This window comes from Gopherus evgoodei, chromosome 3, assembly GCF_007399415.2.
Source record: "Gopherus evgoodei ecotype Sinaloan lineage chromosome 3, rGopEvg1_v1.p, whole genome shotgun sequence".
NCBI classification, from domain to species: Eukaryota; Metazoa; Chordata; order Testudines; family Testudinidae; genus Gopherus; species Gopherus evgoodei.
In genome coordinates, this window is record NC_044324.1 from 188,009,113 (window position 1) to 188,021,722 (window position 12,610).

The 12,610-nt window shown below is 44.6% G+C and overlaps 1 protein-coding gene and 1 long non-coding RNA gene across 4 annotated transcripts; one reads left to right on the plus strand and one right to left on the minus strand.

The window, feature by feature from the left end:
* Nucleotides 1-741: 741 nt before the first annotated feature.
* Nucleotides 742-6,087, minus strand: SIX2 (SIX homeobox 2). 2 transcript variants are annotated; one of them, XM_030554299.1, is made up of 2 exons: nt 5,510-6,087; nt 742-1,850 (listed from the first exon to the last, which is right to left on the minus strand). In XM_030554299.1, exons 1-2 carry the CDS (start codon nt 6,067-6,069, stop codon nt 1,547-1,549), a joined length of 864 nt encoding a protein of 287 aa, XP_030410159.1. In that variant the 5' UTR covers nt 6,070-6,087; the 3' UTR covers nt 742-1,546. The 2 variants fall into 2 exon arrangements, with proteins under 2 accessions (XP_030410159.1, XP_030410157.1); XM_030554297.1 differs by having other exon boundaries at nt 5,504-6,087.
* Nucleotides 6,088-6,213: 126 nt separating this feature from the next.
* Nucleotides 6,214-11,283, plus strand: LOC115647587. Of its 2 annotated transcripts, none has more exons than XR_003999358.1 (3): nt 6,214-6,293; nt 9,275-9,391; nt 11,198-11,283. It is a non-coding gene; the product is annotated as an uncharacterized LOC115647587 (long non-coding RNA). The 2 variants fall into 2 exon arrangements; XR_003999357.1 differs by lacking the exon at nt 6,214-6,293 and adding an exon at nt 6,920-7,049.
* Nucleotides 11,284-12,610: the final 1,327 nt, after the last annotated feature.

Sequence of the window (12,610 nt, forward strand, 5' to 3'; positions counted from 1 at the left end):
TAAAGCGATCAGATGTTTCCCCACCCCAAGATTTAAATCGACTCTTTCACTTTGGCTCTCCCGCTAATCTCCTGTGACCATCCGATGGGGACGGGGAGGGCTAGTCACAGACCCTTCTCTCATCAGGGAGAAAGGGGCAGGAAAACGGAGAAGGGTTCCGGGTTGCGCCTCTGGCGTTTTGCAGTTAACAAGACTCAGAGTAGAGAAACTGGCGCTCATCTTCTAGCAATTGCTCTGGAAAGCCCCTGTCAAAGAATTGCAACTAAAAATGACTATGCTGCCATTTCAGACTTTGTGCCTCGAGTCTTCTAATCAAAATAGTGTCACACCAAGACACTACATTATGATCTGCTTTCAGAGTAACGGGAGTTGGAGAAGCCCCTTAAACTTTCCTACTTTTCATGTGTAAGGGAGGCACATTTCTCTTTGATTAAAGCAACTTGGCCCTACAGTACATCATTTAATCTTATCAAAATCCCATGCTAAACAGACAAAATTCCTTCAGACAATGGCAGATCCGCTAGAACAACAGGCTCAGACGCAGAAATTGGGTTCGAATGAATAGTGATGGAGAAGGTACCACGAGCCAGAACTCAGCACAAAATTGTGCGATTGGCTTCATCTGGTATTTTAGAGACTGGGGCAAACCGAAAGCAACCTAGATGCAAATTAAATACTGCACACTGGGTTAGATTTCTAAATTTTATTATAAAATAAAAGCAGAAATATTTCCCAAAGAACGTATTCACATAATATAAACAATAAACAAAACTAAAGTCGAGTGACTCGCGGTTGATACTGTCGTTTAGGTCTAACAATGAGCAGCAATTTTTTAGGGCCCACGTCTGCCCCCGTTTGAGGTCGATGGGGTCATTTAACATTGACTTCAACTGGGGACAGGATCGGGCCATTAGTTCCTTTCCCACCCAACAAATGGCGAAAGCACCACAGGGACAAGGCGAAAGAACCTGGCTCTCTGCACAGCGTCAGCTACAAGGGAGTTACAGAGTCTACCTAGAGCGCGTGTTGCTGCTATAACTTGACTGAAACTGTTGTATTCTTAATTCTAATTGTACATTGTACACCTGCCACGGATATATCACTACACAATAGGAGTACGGGAGCGATGGGTGTCTTCCACGGAGGCATGTAAACAGCAGCCTTACGCTCCCCCAAAATACAAGGTGTCTTATCATACACAGACAAGACTGCTCAATTAAAATTCCAAGAGATTTGTGAAGTTCAGGTTGGAAAAAATAGTTGCTACATAGAACCATATTAGTATTAGGCTTAAATCACAAGTCCTATCGAACAGTCCATATGTCTGAAACCAGCTTTGCACAACCCTTAAGACTTTTGTCACAACAGAACTGCATACAGTCTAGCACAGTACCTTCCAAATAGCTACAGCCATCCATCCATTCATCCATCCATCCAAAGAGAGACAACAGATCCACTAATGAGTGTGTCATCATCACTTTAAAAGTTTCAAATGAGATTTAAAAAAAAAACGAAGGGATGTGGTGAGGGGAGCGTGTAAATAGTTTTAAGAGCCAAGGTCGACCAAGTTGGAGGACATGGGGTTGAGAATGGAGTCCTGCAAACTATGATGGTGCATAGGATCCGCACTGGGTACCGGAATGGCGCTAGGACCTTGGGGGTGACCCAAGCCATGGAGCGGCTGTAGGCCTGGGTTCGAATTGAGCAGTAAAGCTGGGCTGGAAGAAGTGTGATCAGGGGTCCCTGACGGCGTCTTCTCGTCTTCTGAGCTGCCCAAAACTGTCTTATTCCCGTTCATTGACGCTGAGAGCGGATTATGGTTGTTGGAGTTGGAATTCTCGTTGTTTTCCCTATAGGAAATATAAGAGGGAGGGAGATCTTAGAGCGAATGGATACAGCACTGAGTAACACTGGAGCTAGACAGGCAGCTGCAGGGACTGCAGGGTGTGGGCTCATAGGGAAGACAATTGGAGGGTAACTGAAACCTACAGTCCGTTTACAAACTCTGCAAACCTTAAAGGCCTCTTCGTCTGGCACAAAGGTCTAAGGTCTGCAGAGCTTGTAAACAGTTTTCCACTAGCCCCGCAAAAAGTGTCATTTTGACAAAATGTCATTTTCTCCATCCATCTCCTGCAAAGTGTTTGGATAGCTTTGGGGGGGATGGGGCAAGGAAAGGAAAAAGGGGGGCATTTCACTTTAAAATTACTCCTGGAGACAGGACTTATACAAGCAGAATTTCATCCACGCCTTCTCCTGGAGAGGCAAACATACTCAATTTGTGTTCTCATTAGCCTACGCAGATCAGCCTTACACGATAGGGTCATCTGAATAAGTCTTGGTTTTGATAAAATAACTCGACACCTCGACTCCTTTTTTCCTCGGGAAGTTTAAACCCGAAAACGTGTCCCAAGCATGTGTAAAAGAAGGAAAGCGAACACAATTAACGTGCTTATTTCCTGAGTCCTACAAGGAAATGTCCCTCCTCATTACATTCCTCTATTTCTTTTATTGGTCGATATTAGACGGAGAGCGCAAATATACTGACACATAATGGGAGCCAAATTTTGCTCTGCTTAGCCAAAAGAATAGTCTCTTTATAACAGAGACATAACATTATCTCAAATACATATACAGAGAGAGAGAGAGAGAGAGAATATGTATCTCACACATGTATATAAGAGACAGAGAATTGTTAGAATCTTCATGACCGTGTTAACGGTGAACACAGGGAATTTTCTGATGGGTTTCAAAGCCTTGTACTTTTTACTTTGAAAGTTAGAGGGCAAATGTGATGTTGATACACAGGGAAAAGGCCCCTGTAGGTTATGTACAGCCCTCTGGTACAGCGGTGTATTTATATTTAAAGTTTATGTATGACAAAGGGCCCAAATCCTTCAGGTTTTACTGAGCGAAATTAAAGGATTGCCTTCAGTGTGAGCTGGTCTCGGCAAGCGCTGCACGATGTGGCTGGAGACACTTAGTACCAAAATAATACAATTAGAAAAGAAAGCTCTATCTGAAGAAGTTGCTTGACAGAAAGGCAATCCCACGAAAGGTCAGTTTTCCGACGCCTAGAGTGTAACGTCAGGTTGAGTGTATTTTTCTGTGTCAAAAAACTTATTTGTCTCTGGAGACCTTTAAAATTTGATTCCTCAGAAGTGAAAGGAACAAATGTAACCTTCATTTCCTTTGGATATTTGAAGGTGAGTCCCTCCTATCAGCAATAAAAGGATTTCTGACATCTAATAAAACCAACACTTACAGGGATTTGAAAGAAAATTCAAGCACTAGCACGTTTGGGGAAAGGTATGGAGCAAATCTGTACAGAATCCAAACTTTACTGAATATCACAGCTAAGCGTAAATCTAATCAGCTGTATGCGATGTTTAACATTTCTCAAGCACATTCAACATAGACTGAAAATGAAGTCACCTTTAAGCCATTCCGCGAATGGTCTGCAGTAGATTTTCAATACTTTTAATTACCAAAACCGCCAAAATGATCAAACCCTTATGGACTTGCGATTTCAAATGTCTTGTGTATACATAGAGAAGTACATATTGTGAATTAGGAATCCTGCATTTCGCTTCCCTGACAAGTTTCCAATAGTGCATAGGAACTATTGGGGGAAAAACACCCAACAGTACCTCCCCCACCCAAGACATTAACCGCTGTCCGGCGATTAATACTGTCTTCTCTTCATCTAATACAGAAAACATCTCCTACTGAAAGTACTAGAAAATCCTATACTTTATGCCTGCGGAGCATCGATTTGGATAGGGACGCAAATTAACAAGATAGGAGATTGTCCCTTTAAATATTATGTGCAGGTTTCCTGCTCTCAGCCTGTATCTGACATTAGGAACAATTTCACCAAACACTATTTACAGTGTGGAGACCAAATGCTGTTCTGCGTTACCCCAGAGTCATTCCCCTGAAGTCAGTTAGATGGCACGGGGACAAATGAGAGAAGAATGTGTCGATGCGATCAGATTTGTCCCGACAGAGGTGCAAAGCCCTAGTGTTACAGGGGCAGGGCTGCATTTCGGCAAAGAAGCCACTAGTTTCTGCTTCAAGAAGTACATTTTGGGGACACTTTTTTCTAAACCATTTGGCTCTGCTTCTAAAGGTAAAGTGCCGCGATGTAAAGGTATAGCCATTAGGGTTAACATTGTTTTCTTAGTGTGATATAACTATCTGGATGCGCTTAGACTCCAGAGAAAATGTAAAAGAGTCCAGTCCTTCCTGCCAAAAGTAAACAGAAAGGATGACTAGGCCCGGCGCCATCATTTAAGTTAAATTAAGTTAAGTTAAGTTTGCTAACACAAGAGGAAAAAATTATGTCAACTCTCCAAAAACCCCTACATGGGGAATGTTTGGGTGTACATACAGAGAGCGTTCTGTTAATGTAATGGATAGACCGTGGTGTATGCATCGGTGCCAAGGCCTACCGAGTGAGATCTAAATCTTTGGACGATTGGTCCAGGTATTTTCAAGGCTGGAGTTTATCAATCCCAGCACTTCCACAGAATTATCTTTACAATAGGATACCGTTTGAAATATAGGAGTTATACATAAACATACGGATGGAAAAGCCTCCAGCACAGGGCTGGTCTACAGGGTTTTTTGCATTATTCGTCCCCATTCAGTCTCATTAAAAGCTTCCCCTCTATCTTAACCTGGTTCAGGTGAATGCACCCACAGACACTATTCCTTTGAAACTTCAAGTGCATTAACATTTGCTGAATAAACTGGGCTCCTGTCACTTAAGGCTATACACGTGGGGCTGATGAATGCCCCTGCTGATCACCAGTTAAAAGTATCTCACATGAGATAGTCAAAATACCTTAAGTTTAAAAGACATAAAGTCCTACATGAAATGTTCTGGAAATAAGGTCTCCACGGGTGTGGAAATACACGCCGGTCTGTACTGGTGAATACTCTTGTTTATTTTAACTTGCCGTGTATTCTTCACTAACTAGGTGTTATTGGTCCCACTCTCCCTTATTATATTTTTTATCCTAATCCTTTAAAACCCTCTGAAGTGGATTAGGCACATTAACAACTTATTTTTGTGTGCGTCCAAAAATAAAATAAAATCAAATCAAAATCAAGGGATATAAAGGCGGTGAACGATTATACTGCATCAAAACGCTCAGTCTGTCTGGTGAGTGGTGTCAAACCCAAACCGAAGGGCCACGAAGTGCAAACGAGCGAATAAAAAGGAAGCCCCAATGTGTGAAGGAATTCAGGCCCTGCGATGTTTAAGGCAGCGATTATCTGGGTTTCCCAGCTCGGACCGGAACCTCCTTTTCAGGGCTTGAGAAAATCAGAACTCGGAGGTCCAGAGTAAAGGAGGGCCCAGTCCTTGCTCGGGGGGAAGAAAAGCAAAAGCTCGCAGAGACTTTGGTGGGGGGACTTTGTGCCTGGGTACAGACCTCAGGCTGCGAAGGGGCTGGACAAACACCGGGAGACAGTAGCCGTGCGAGAAGGGGGTACTTACTCGTACCTTTCCTTGGCCTCAGCAGCACGGTCGCGTTGCCTCCGGTTTTTAAACCAGTTGCTGACTTGGGTGGTGGTGAGCCCGGTGGCCTCGGCCAGCTCCCTCTTCTCCCGAGGGGACGGATAGGGGTTGTGGGCATACCATTCCCGCAGCACGCTCCGGCTCTTCTCCTTAAAGCAGTAGCTGGTTTCCTCGCCGTCCCAGATGGAGCGGGGCAGGGGGAACTTTCTGCGGACCCGGTACTTGCCCACTGCCCCTAGGGGTCGCCCCCGCAGCTTCTCCGCCTCGATGTAGTGCGCCTTGAGCCAGAGCTGCTGGAGCTTGGGGTGGTTGTGAGCGGAGAACTGGTGGCTCTCCAGGATCTTGTAGAGCTCGCGGAAGTTGCCCCGGTGGAAAGCTACCACGGCCTTGGCCTTGAGGACGCTCTCGTTCTTGTGGAGGTGCTCGCAGGCAGGTAGGGACCAGAGGAACCGCCCCAGCCTTTCTATATTGCCCCCCTGCTGGAGCACTTCGCAGACGCAGGCCACTTGCTCTTGGGTGAATCCAAAAGTGGGCAGCATCGACATGATGGCCTTTCCTCCGCCCCGATCTAAATCATCGGACTTGTACAAAGCGGCCACATAGACCTGGACCGACAGACAGCGAGAGAAGCACCAATCATGGATGTATAACCTGCCCGAGCGGCTACTTACGCTCCAGCACAAGTCACAGCTCCGCTCTGCAGTCGGCAGCCATCAGCAGCTGAGCATAAAAAGGATCAAAGGCGGGGACCGAACGTGAAAACTTTTTTGTAAGTCCAAGTTCGGAGAGTAACTTTGTGCCTCTATTGTCTGGTATCAGCAGCGCTCACAGTGGTGGTGTCTTTCCTCTCCCACCCCCACCCTCCTCCGCCAAGTTGGGATCTCCCTTTTTTTCGCCCCCCTCCCCCTTCACTGTAGGATTCAACATAATATAGTGGTTAAGTCCAGCTCCCCCTCTTCTCTCTCCTTTCTCTCCTCCTCTTCTCTCTGTTTTTTTAAATAATATTATTCTAAGCTGGCATGAAAAGTGATTATCCGCGCTCTGATTGGTCCAGTTATCTGACCCGGGGACTGCCAGGAGAAGACAATAGTTTTAGTCAAATTATTTGCCATGGTGACGCCGTCAATCAGAGGTAACCTGATCTGTTTTGAGGTGGCTCCCCGGCTGGGTTGACAGATTGCTCTGATCCACTCAGAGGCGGCCCCGCGAGCTGAGATATTAGCAAGAGAGAGAGAAAGAGAGAAATTTCCGCTGTGATTGACGCAGCAAACACCCATAGAGGGAGGGAGGGCCCGCCAGAGAAAGCGGGCTGGTCACAGACTCTCACAGCAGGGGCGCTGCAGCACCAACACGTCCCCCAGCACTTCTGTCTTTGAACCCTCCTTGCAATGAAACTCCTGCGAAAGCCTCTTACAGATCGCTCACATTGGGTCAAACACTGGAGGCAAAATTAATCCATTGTTTGGGATCGAGAGGAAATGGAGTTCTCGCTGGGTTTCAACTGCCACAAGGCGTTTCCTTATCAGTAAGATTTGGGATTATTTATTTTTTTTAAAGTGGGCAGTTTTATAAATATTAAAGGTCCCATATGTACAACCCAGCTTTTTGATCCATGATCCCATTTACACACTAACTAGACCTAGCCCCGGGCGCCTGGGACCGAGGAAATTATTGTATTTGACTCTGAATTACCATATATTTCAAAGTCAACTATCAACAACCTTTAAAATGAAGTTCCATCTTGGGATAAGGTAATAGCAGCAATAATTTCATTCTGTGTATATATTTCTACGTTAGAAGAGGGGAATGTTTCTACATCTAGGGCTATGTTATGTAGCCATGAGAAGTGCTAAAGTTAGGGGTAAAAGACACTTTCTAAAGCAGATCTTCAGTTCCTTTGGAAGTCTTAATTTGCAGATTCTTCGGGGCACGGATTTAGTCTTCACTTATTTGTGCCCATCTGTCTATCTGAGAGGACCCGACAGGGAGATTAGAACGATGAACTAGGGACTAGAATAGATGTAAACCATCCACCGTAGAAGAATAACTTGGTCAGATGCATGAATAAATGTAGGTTATATTCTTTCAGGTGCTCACACACATTTCTGTATCGTTTTAGCGGTTGACAACTAAGCCACTTTTTAAGGTGCAGAAAATTCCCTGTCTCACCCAGCTCAGTTCCAGACGGAGTAATCTCCCTAGGGTATTATTACTCTCAATACTGTATTGTACCAAAACCGGGCACCTTTCAAGACCATTCATCTGTTCTCCCTTTTAGGCCGTTGGGGAAAGCTCCTTCCACGCCATCTCTAACCCCAGCCTGTGAGAACACCAGAGGGCTCCGCGGTTGTGGGCTCCCCCAGTGATATATGGTTAACGCAGATTACCCCCACCCCATCCCTTGCCTCGGTGATTTAGGTGACGAGCGAGGAGAGACCCAAGGACCCCCCCAGCGCTCACCCCATCTCTCAGTCCAACCCCTCCGCTTTGAGGGGGCCCCGGAAGTGGAGTGAGGCTGGCAGGTCGGGGTGAGCCGAGGAGCAGGAGCAGGGGTGGCGGCCGGGAGGGAGACAGGCCAGCCTGGAGCCGGTTTCAGGCCTGCCGGGATTGGCGTATTCGCCTCCAGTGAAACTGACGTGGTGGACCTGGGAAAGCGATGCTGGCGGGTCATCCGCAGCCAGCTCGCCGGCGGCGGCGTCTGCAGCCAGCAGCAGAGCCAGCGGCGCCGAGAGGCCAAGCTAACTACCGCCAGGGGAAGGGGCGGCAGCAGGGTGCGGCTCTGAACCTACCCCTGAGTCGCACAGGGGACGGACAAAGACCACCAGCTTCCTGCAAAGTGGGTCCTACCCTTTGCAGCCAAACTCCTGCTGTGCCCGGGGGTGGATCGGCTCACGCTGCGAGCCCGGGGTGCTCCCCACGCAACTGCCAGTTTCTGCAGAGCGAACGCGGAAAGGAGACGTGAAGTGGAGAGTGCACAGGATCTTCACTCATTTTGACAACATCCCGTGTCAGGAAGGAAACCTGCTGTTCCCGCTTTAGATCCTTGTTCATCGCGCTCTTTTCTGCGACCCTGCTCCTTTATTTCTATTATTCGTGTAAAGAGGAGTTGGAAACTCCATCTATTTTTACCTGTGCGATATTTTCAGGAGGGTTACAAATAGGGAATCCACAGCAAACGGCTCTACTTGTGCTAAATCACAGAACGTAAATGCAAAATATAGGGTTCATCTATAGGGTGAAATAGATCAAAACCGTTTAAAACAAGACAATGGGCTTTTAAAAGAACCATTTCGCATACTTCTTTCTTTCTTTCTTTCTTTCTTTCTAAGTTTGAGCACTCCACAGCCTGAGATTAATATGATGGCAAATTCTGCTGGATTCAAATTGTGTTTGTTGGCAAACAAAATAATTCAGAGGTTAAGGTTTCATACTCAGTCTAAATGTCCGTGTAGCTTGTAATACAGGCTGTATCGTAAAATCATGAGATAGTAGGATCCATTTCCAAAAGTTATTCAAAACAGAACAGGAACTATGACTGAAACGCACATTCTCCTCCGCCTCCCCTTACACACACAGAGTGCGAGAGCATTTTAAATGAAAGAATATGGTATTATTTAGTCCCTTCTCAATTAAAACTGTGGGAAAAGATAAAAGAACTAGAGAGGTCTTCCCTCCTCCCATTTCTGTTGTTGCAAATTTATGAGACTATACCTGACTTTGCTTTCCTCTGCTTGAATCTTATAACCACAGCAGCTGAATTTGAATGGGGGAGCAGAGAGCAGCTGTTCACCCTAGCCGGAAGGGAGATGTCAAAACCTGTTGTACGGACTTAGATCTAAGAAATTCTCTTCTTAAGCACCCTAAAATGTGAGTACAGAGACTACACGCAGGGACCTCCATAAGCACTTTCACTTTACATTAAGCAGACTGCCTTTTGGATGTAATGCGAATTCATTTCCCCAATAGCTGTGGAAACGTAACGCAATTCTGTTGTTAAGTGGTATGTATCTGCTTGCATTTAAACGCAATTGCAAATTCGTGGCACGTATATTTAAAATTGCACAGCCCTGTTTGGTTTTCAGAAATCTTCAAATATGTTGGAAGAAATCAGCAGAAAGAGAATACCAAAACTATACCATCAGGCAATTAAAACCCCAATGATTTGTGAGACTCAAATGAGCAGAATAACCCTCTTCGTATTCTCAAATGAGCTCTTTCATTCAAATATATTTGAAAGAAACATGCACAACCAGGAGTGGGGAAATATTACTTGGCCTTTAACGGTTGTATGCTTGTAGGAAAAGTTAGGATCCATTTCAAATCTCTTTCCTTGAATCGCTGACTCTCAGTGGCTTGAAGATCCTCACATTTTCATTCCAGCCAGACATTTGGATGTGTAATTAGCAAAAGTGCTTTTCAGAAAGGATAAAAAATTGTGCATAATAATTGTTAAACGCAAAATATTCTGTTAGACCATCAGAGTGTAAACAAGTCACTATGAAATGTGGATATGCTGGATGAAGTAGAACGTATTATCAATATGCTGCTTTTATAATCCGTCCCCGATCAAGTCTGCCTTTAAACACGCGATTACGTCACTTTATAGAATACATTTATTTTACACGAGCTGATCTGTCTTAATAAAATAATTGCAATAAAATAAAATGAACTACAAATACTGCAGCTATTTCAATGCCAGCTTTCCTTCTCGGTGATGCCTACATCACTTCACTTTAGAAGCTAATATTTCTTGAAAGTTGCAGGCCTCTGATATTTTCTCTGAAGACATTAACTTATTCACTTGATCTCCTGTATCGAGCAATAATACATATTTCTGCAAATATTTATACTGTATATATGTCTCTACATCTATTATCTACAATGTATTTATTCTATAGTAAATAGTTTAGTATAATATATAATATTATTCAGGTAAATAATATATGACTGTATAATATAGATGCAGTTAGATATAGTTAGACAGATAGATATAGGTTGATATATAGCTAGAGCTAGCACTATAGAATTCTCTTATTGGATGTTTACAAACTTTTAGAAAGACGTGAAGAAAATAATATATATCATTAGTTATATTTCTCAATAACCTTTCTTTTTGTATGTATGGATAGAAAGAAACTCTCTTGGGAACTTTTACAACTAATAATATTCTGACTAGATGAGCGTTTGGCAAAAAGCCACAGGTATACTGTGTAACTTATAAATACAAGGAGGAAGAAAACATATCCAAATAATTTCCCTTCAGAGTATTTTGATTAGGTTTTTAAAGGAACAATTCCATTGACAGGGCCACACGGTGCCGTCAGTTGTTAAGTATCATTCCCTTACAATCAAAGGGAGAGACGTGCTAGAAATGGGTAAGAAGATATTGCCTGAAATATTTACCGTCCGACCCTTGGTTTCTTTCTTATGAAACCGAACGAGCTCTGCCAGGATTTGGGGCTAACGTTGTCTCCTCCAAAACCTAGGAATTTGTATTTGCCTTATTTCTGTTCCGTCCCTAAACCAACGGGCTAGGAGCCGCTCTGTGCACTTCTCAGATTATCAGGGCCCTGTCCTGCAGTCCTTTCTCTGGCAAAATTGCCCGTCTAATTCAAGGGGGGGGGGGGTTAGGACTGGGCGGAATGCACCTTCGAACTGTTTTTTTTTTTCCAGGCAGGTCTATGCCGCTATAGGTTGCACGTAGTGGGACAGCTGAGATCCTGACCCCACTGGAAAATCAAAACATGTCAGAGGATCATTGCCAGGAACTAAATAAAACCAAACACAATAGGTTGTTGTTTCGTGTAGTTTATTTATTTATTTATTTTTGTACAGGAAGAATTCAAAGCTTTTGCTACGCTTCAGTGTTCTGTTCCTTAAGGGGACAAGGATTTTAGATATGTAGCGGGTAACTCGATTATGCTAACAAGCGTCGCTTGAAAGAAGAAAAGGCTGTTGAACTGAGCAGAGGGGGGATGTGAAACTGGATTATTCTGGGGGGTTTGGTGGAGGGAGGTCTGCGGAAGGATGAGACCACGATCGGCGTTTTCCCAATTTAAGCGAATTGCCATTGTACATTATAATCATTGTTTTATTGTTAGTATTCACGGGGAGCCTTAGCCCAAGGAGTGTAAGTTTCTGGTGCAGGAGTTCAGCTGATCCTTTCCAGCGCACAACTGTCTAACAGCAGAATGGGCTGACTGGGCTGACGGAACACAATGCATTAGTGAAGAGTGGGGCCTGATACAACGTGACCAGCTAAGGTGGCCTCACTGAACTGAGGCAGCAGTGTCTCCTCTCTCCGCCTTCTCCTCTGAAATGAGACCCCTGGAGTTCGGGCTTGCTGTTCTGAACACAAGCCAGAATAACCTCCAGTGCTCCCAGTGAAACCCGACCGCCCCAGCTTAATGCGGTCATTCTTGATTAGCTTTTTATTAGCCCCTTTACAATTTCGGGAGGAGATGGATACACTTGAACACGCGGAGTTCACGTTTTGTTATTTTAGCCCTGTTTGCCAGAGTAAAAGCGAACAGCCACACAATTTACGCCAGCTAGGCTGGTCGGCAAAAGCTAGAAAGGCGCTAGTTAGTCAAGCCCTGTGCTTCTGCACCTTTGGCTGAAAGCACTCGTACTAAATAAAGTAAAACAACAACTACTTACTGTGTATAATCAAACTACTGCCGTGGCTCAAGGCAGACGCTCAGCTCTAGGAAACATGCATCATTAGCACGGTACCAAATTCCTAAGGTTATAAAAGGCAGAAGGAGCCTCTCTCCCAGCAGTGTACAGTCTTACAGAGAAGACAACAACAACAAAAAGCACATATGGTTAAAATGAGGGGAGCTTTCTGCCTCGGGGGATTGGCAGGAACCCGCCAGGAAAGCGAAGCTGCGAATCTAAGGTTCTGGGAGGCTTCTCCAGGACTGATAACCTGAAGCAGCTACAAGAATCGTTTGACAATGTTTGTTAACTTCTTGTTTCCAGAGATCTTCTTGATCAGAGCTAGACAAGATTGGTAAGAGCCCGAGCAAAGGCTCTTTCTTGTTTTCCCCCCAAGTTGATGAATAGCTATCAGGTTTCTTTTAA

Excerpts from the sequence above, each read along its gene's own strand:
- SIX2 (XM_030554297.1), bottom strand. The coding sequence starts at position 6,069 with ATGTCGATGCTGCCCACTTTTGGATTCACCCAAGAGCAAGTGGCCTGC. Across the intron at positions 1,851-5,503 it reads GAGGCCAAGGAAAGGTACGA|GGAAAACAACGAGAATTCCA; the intron begins GTAAGTACCCCC and ends TATTTCCTATAG.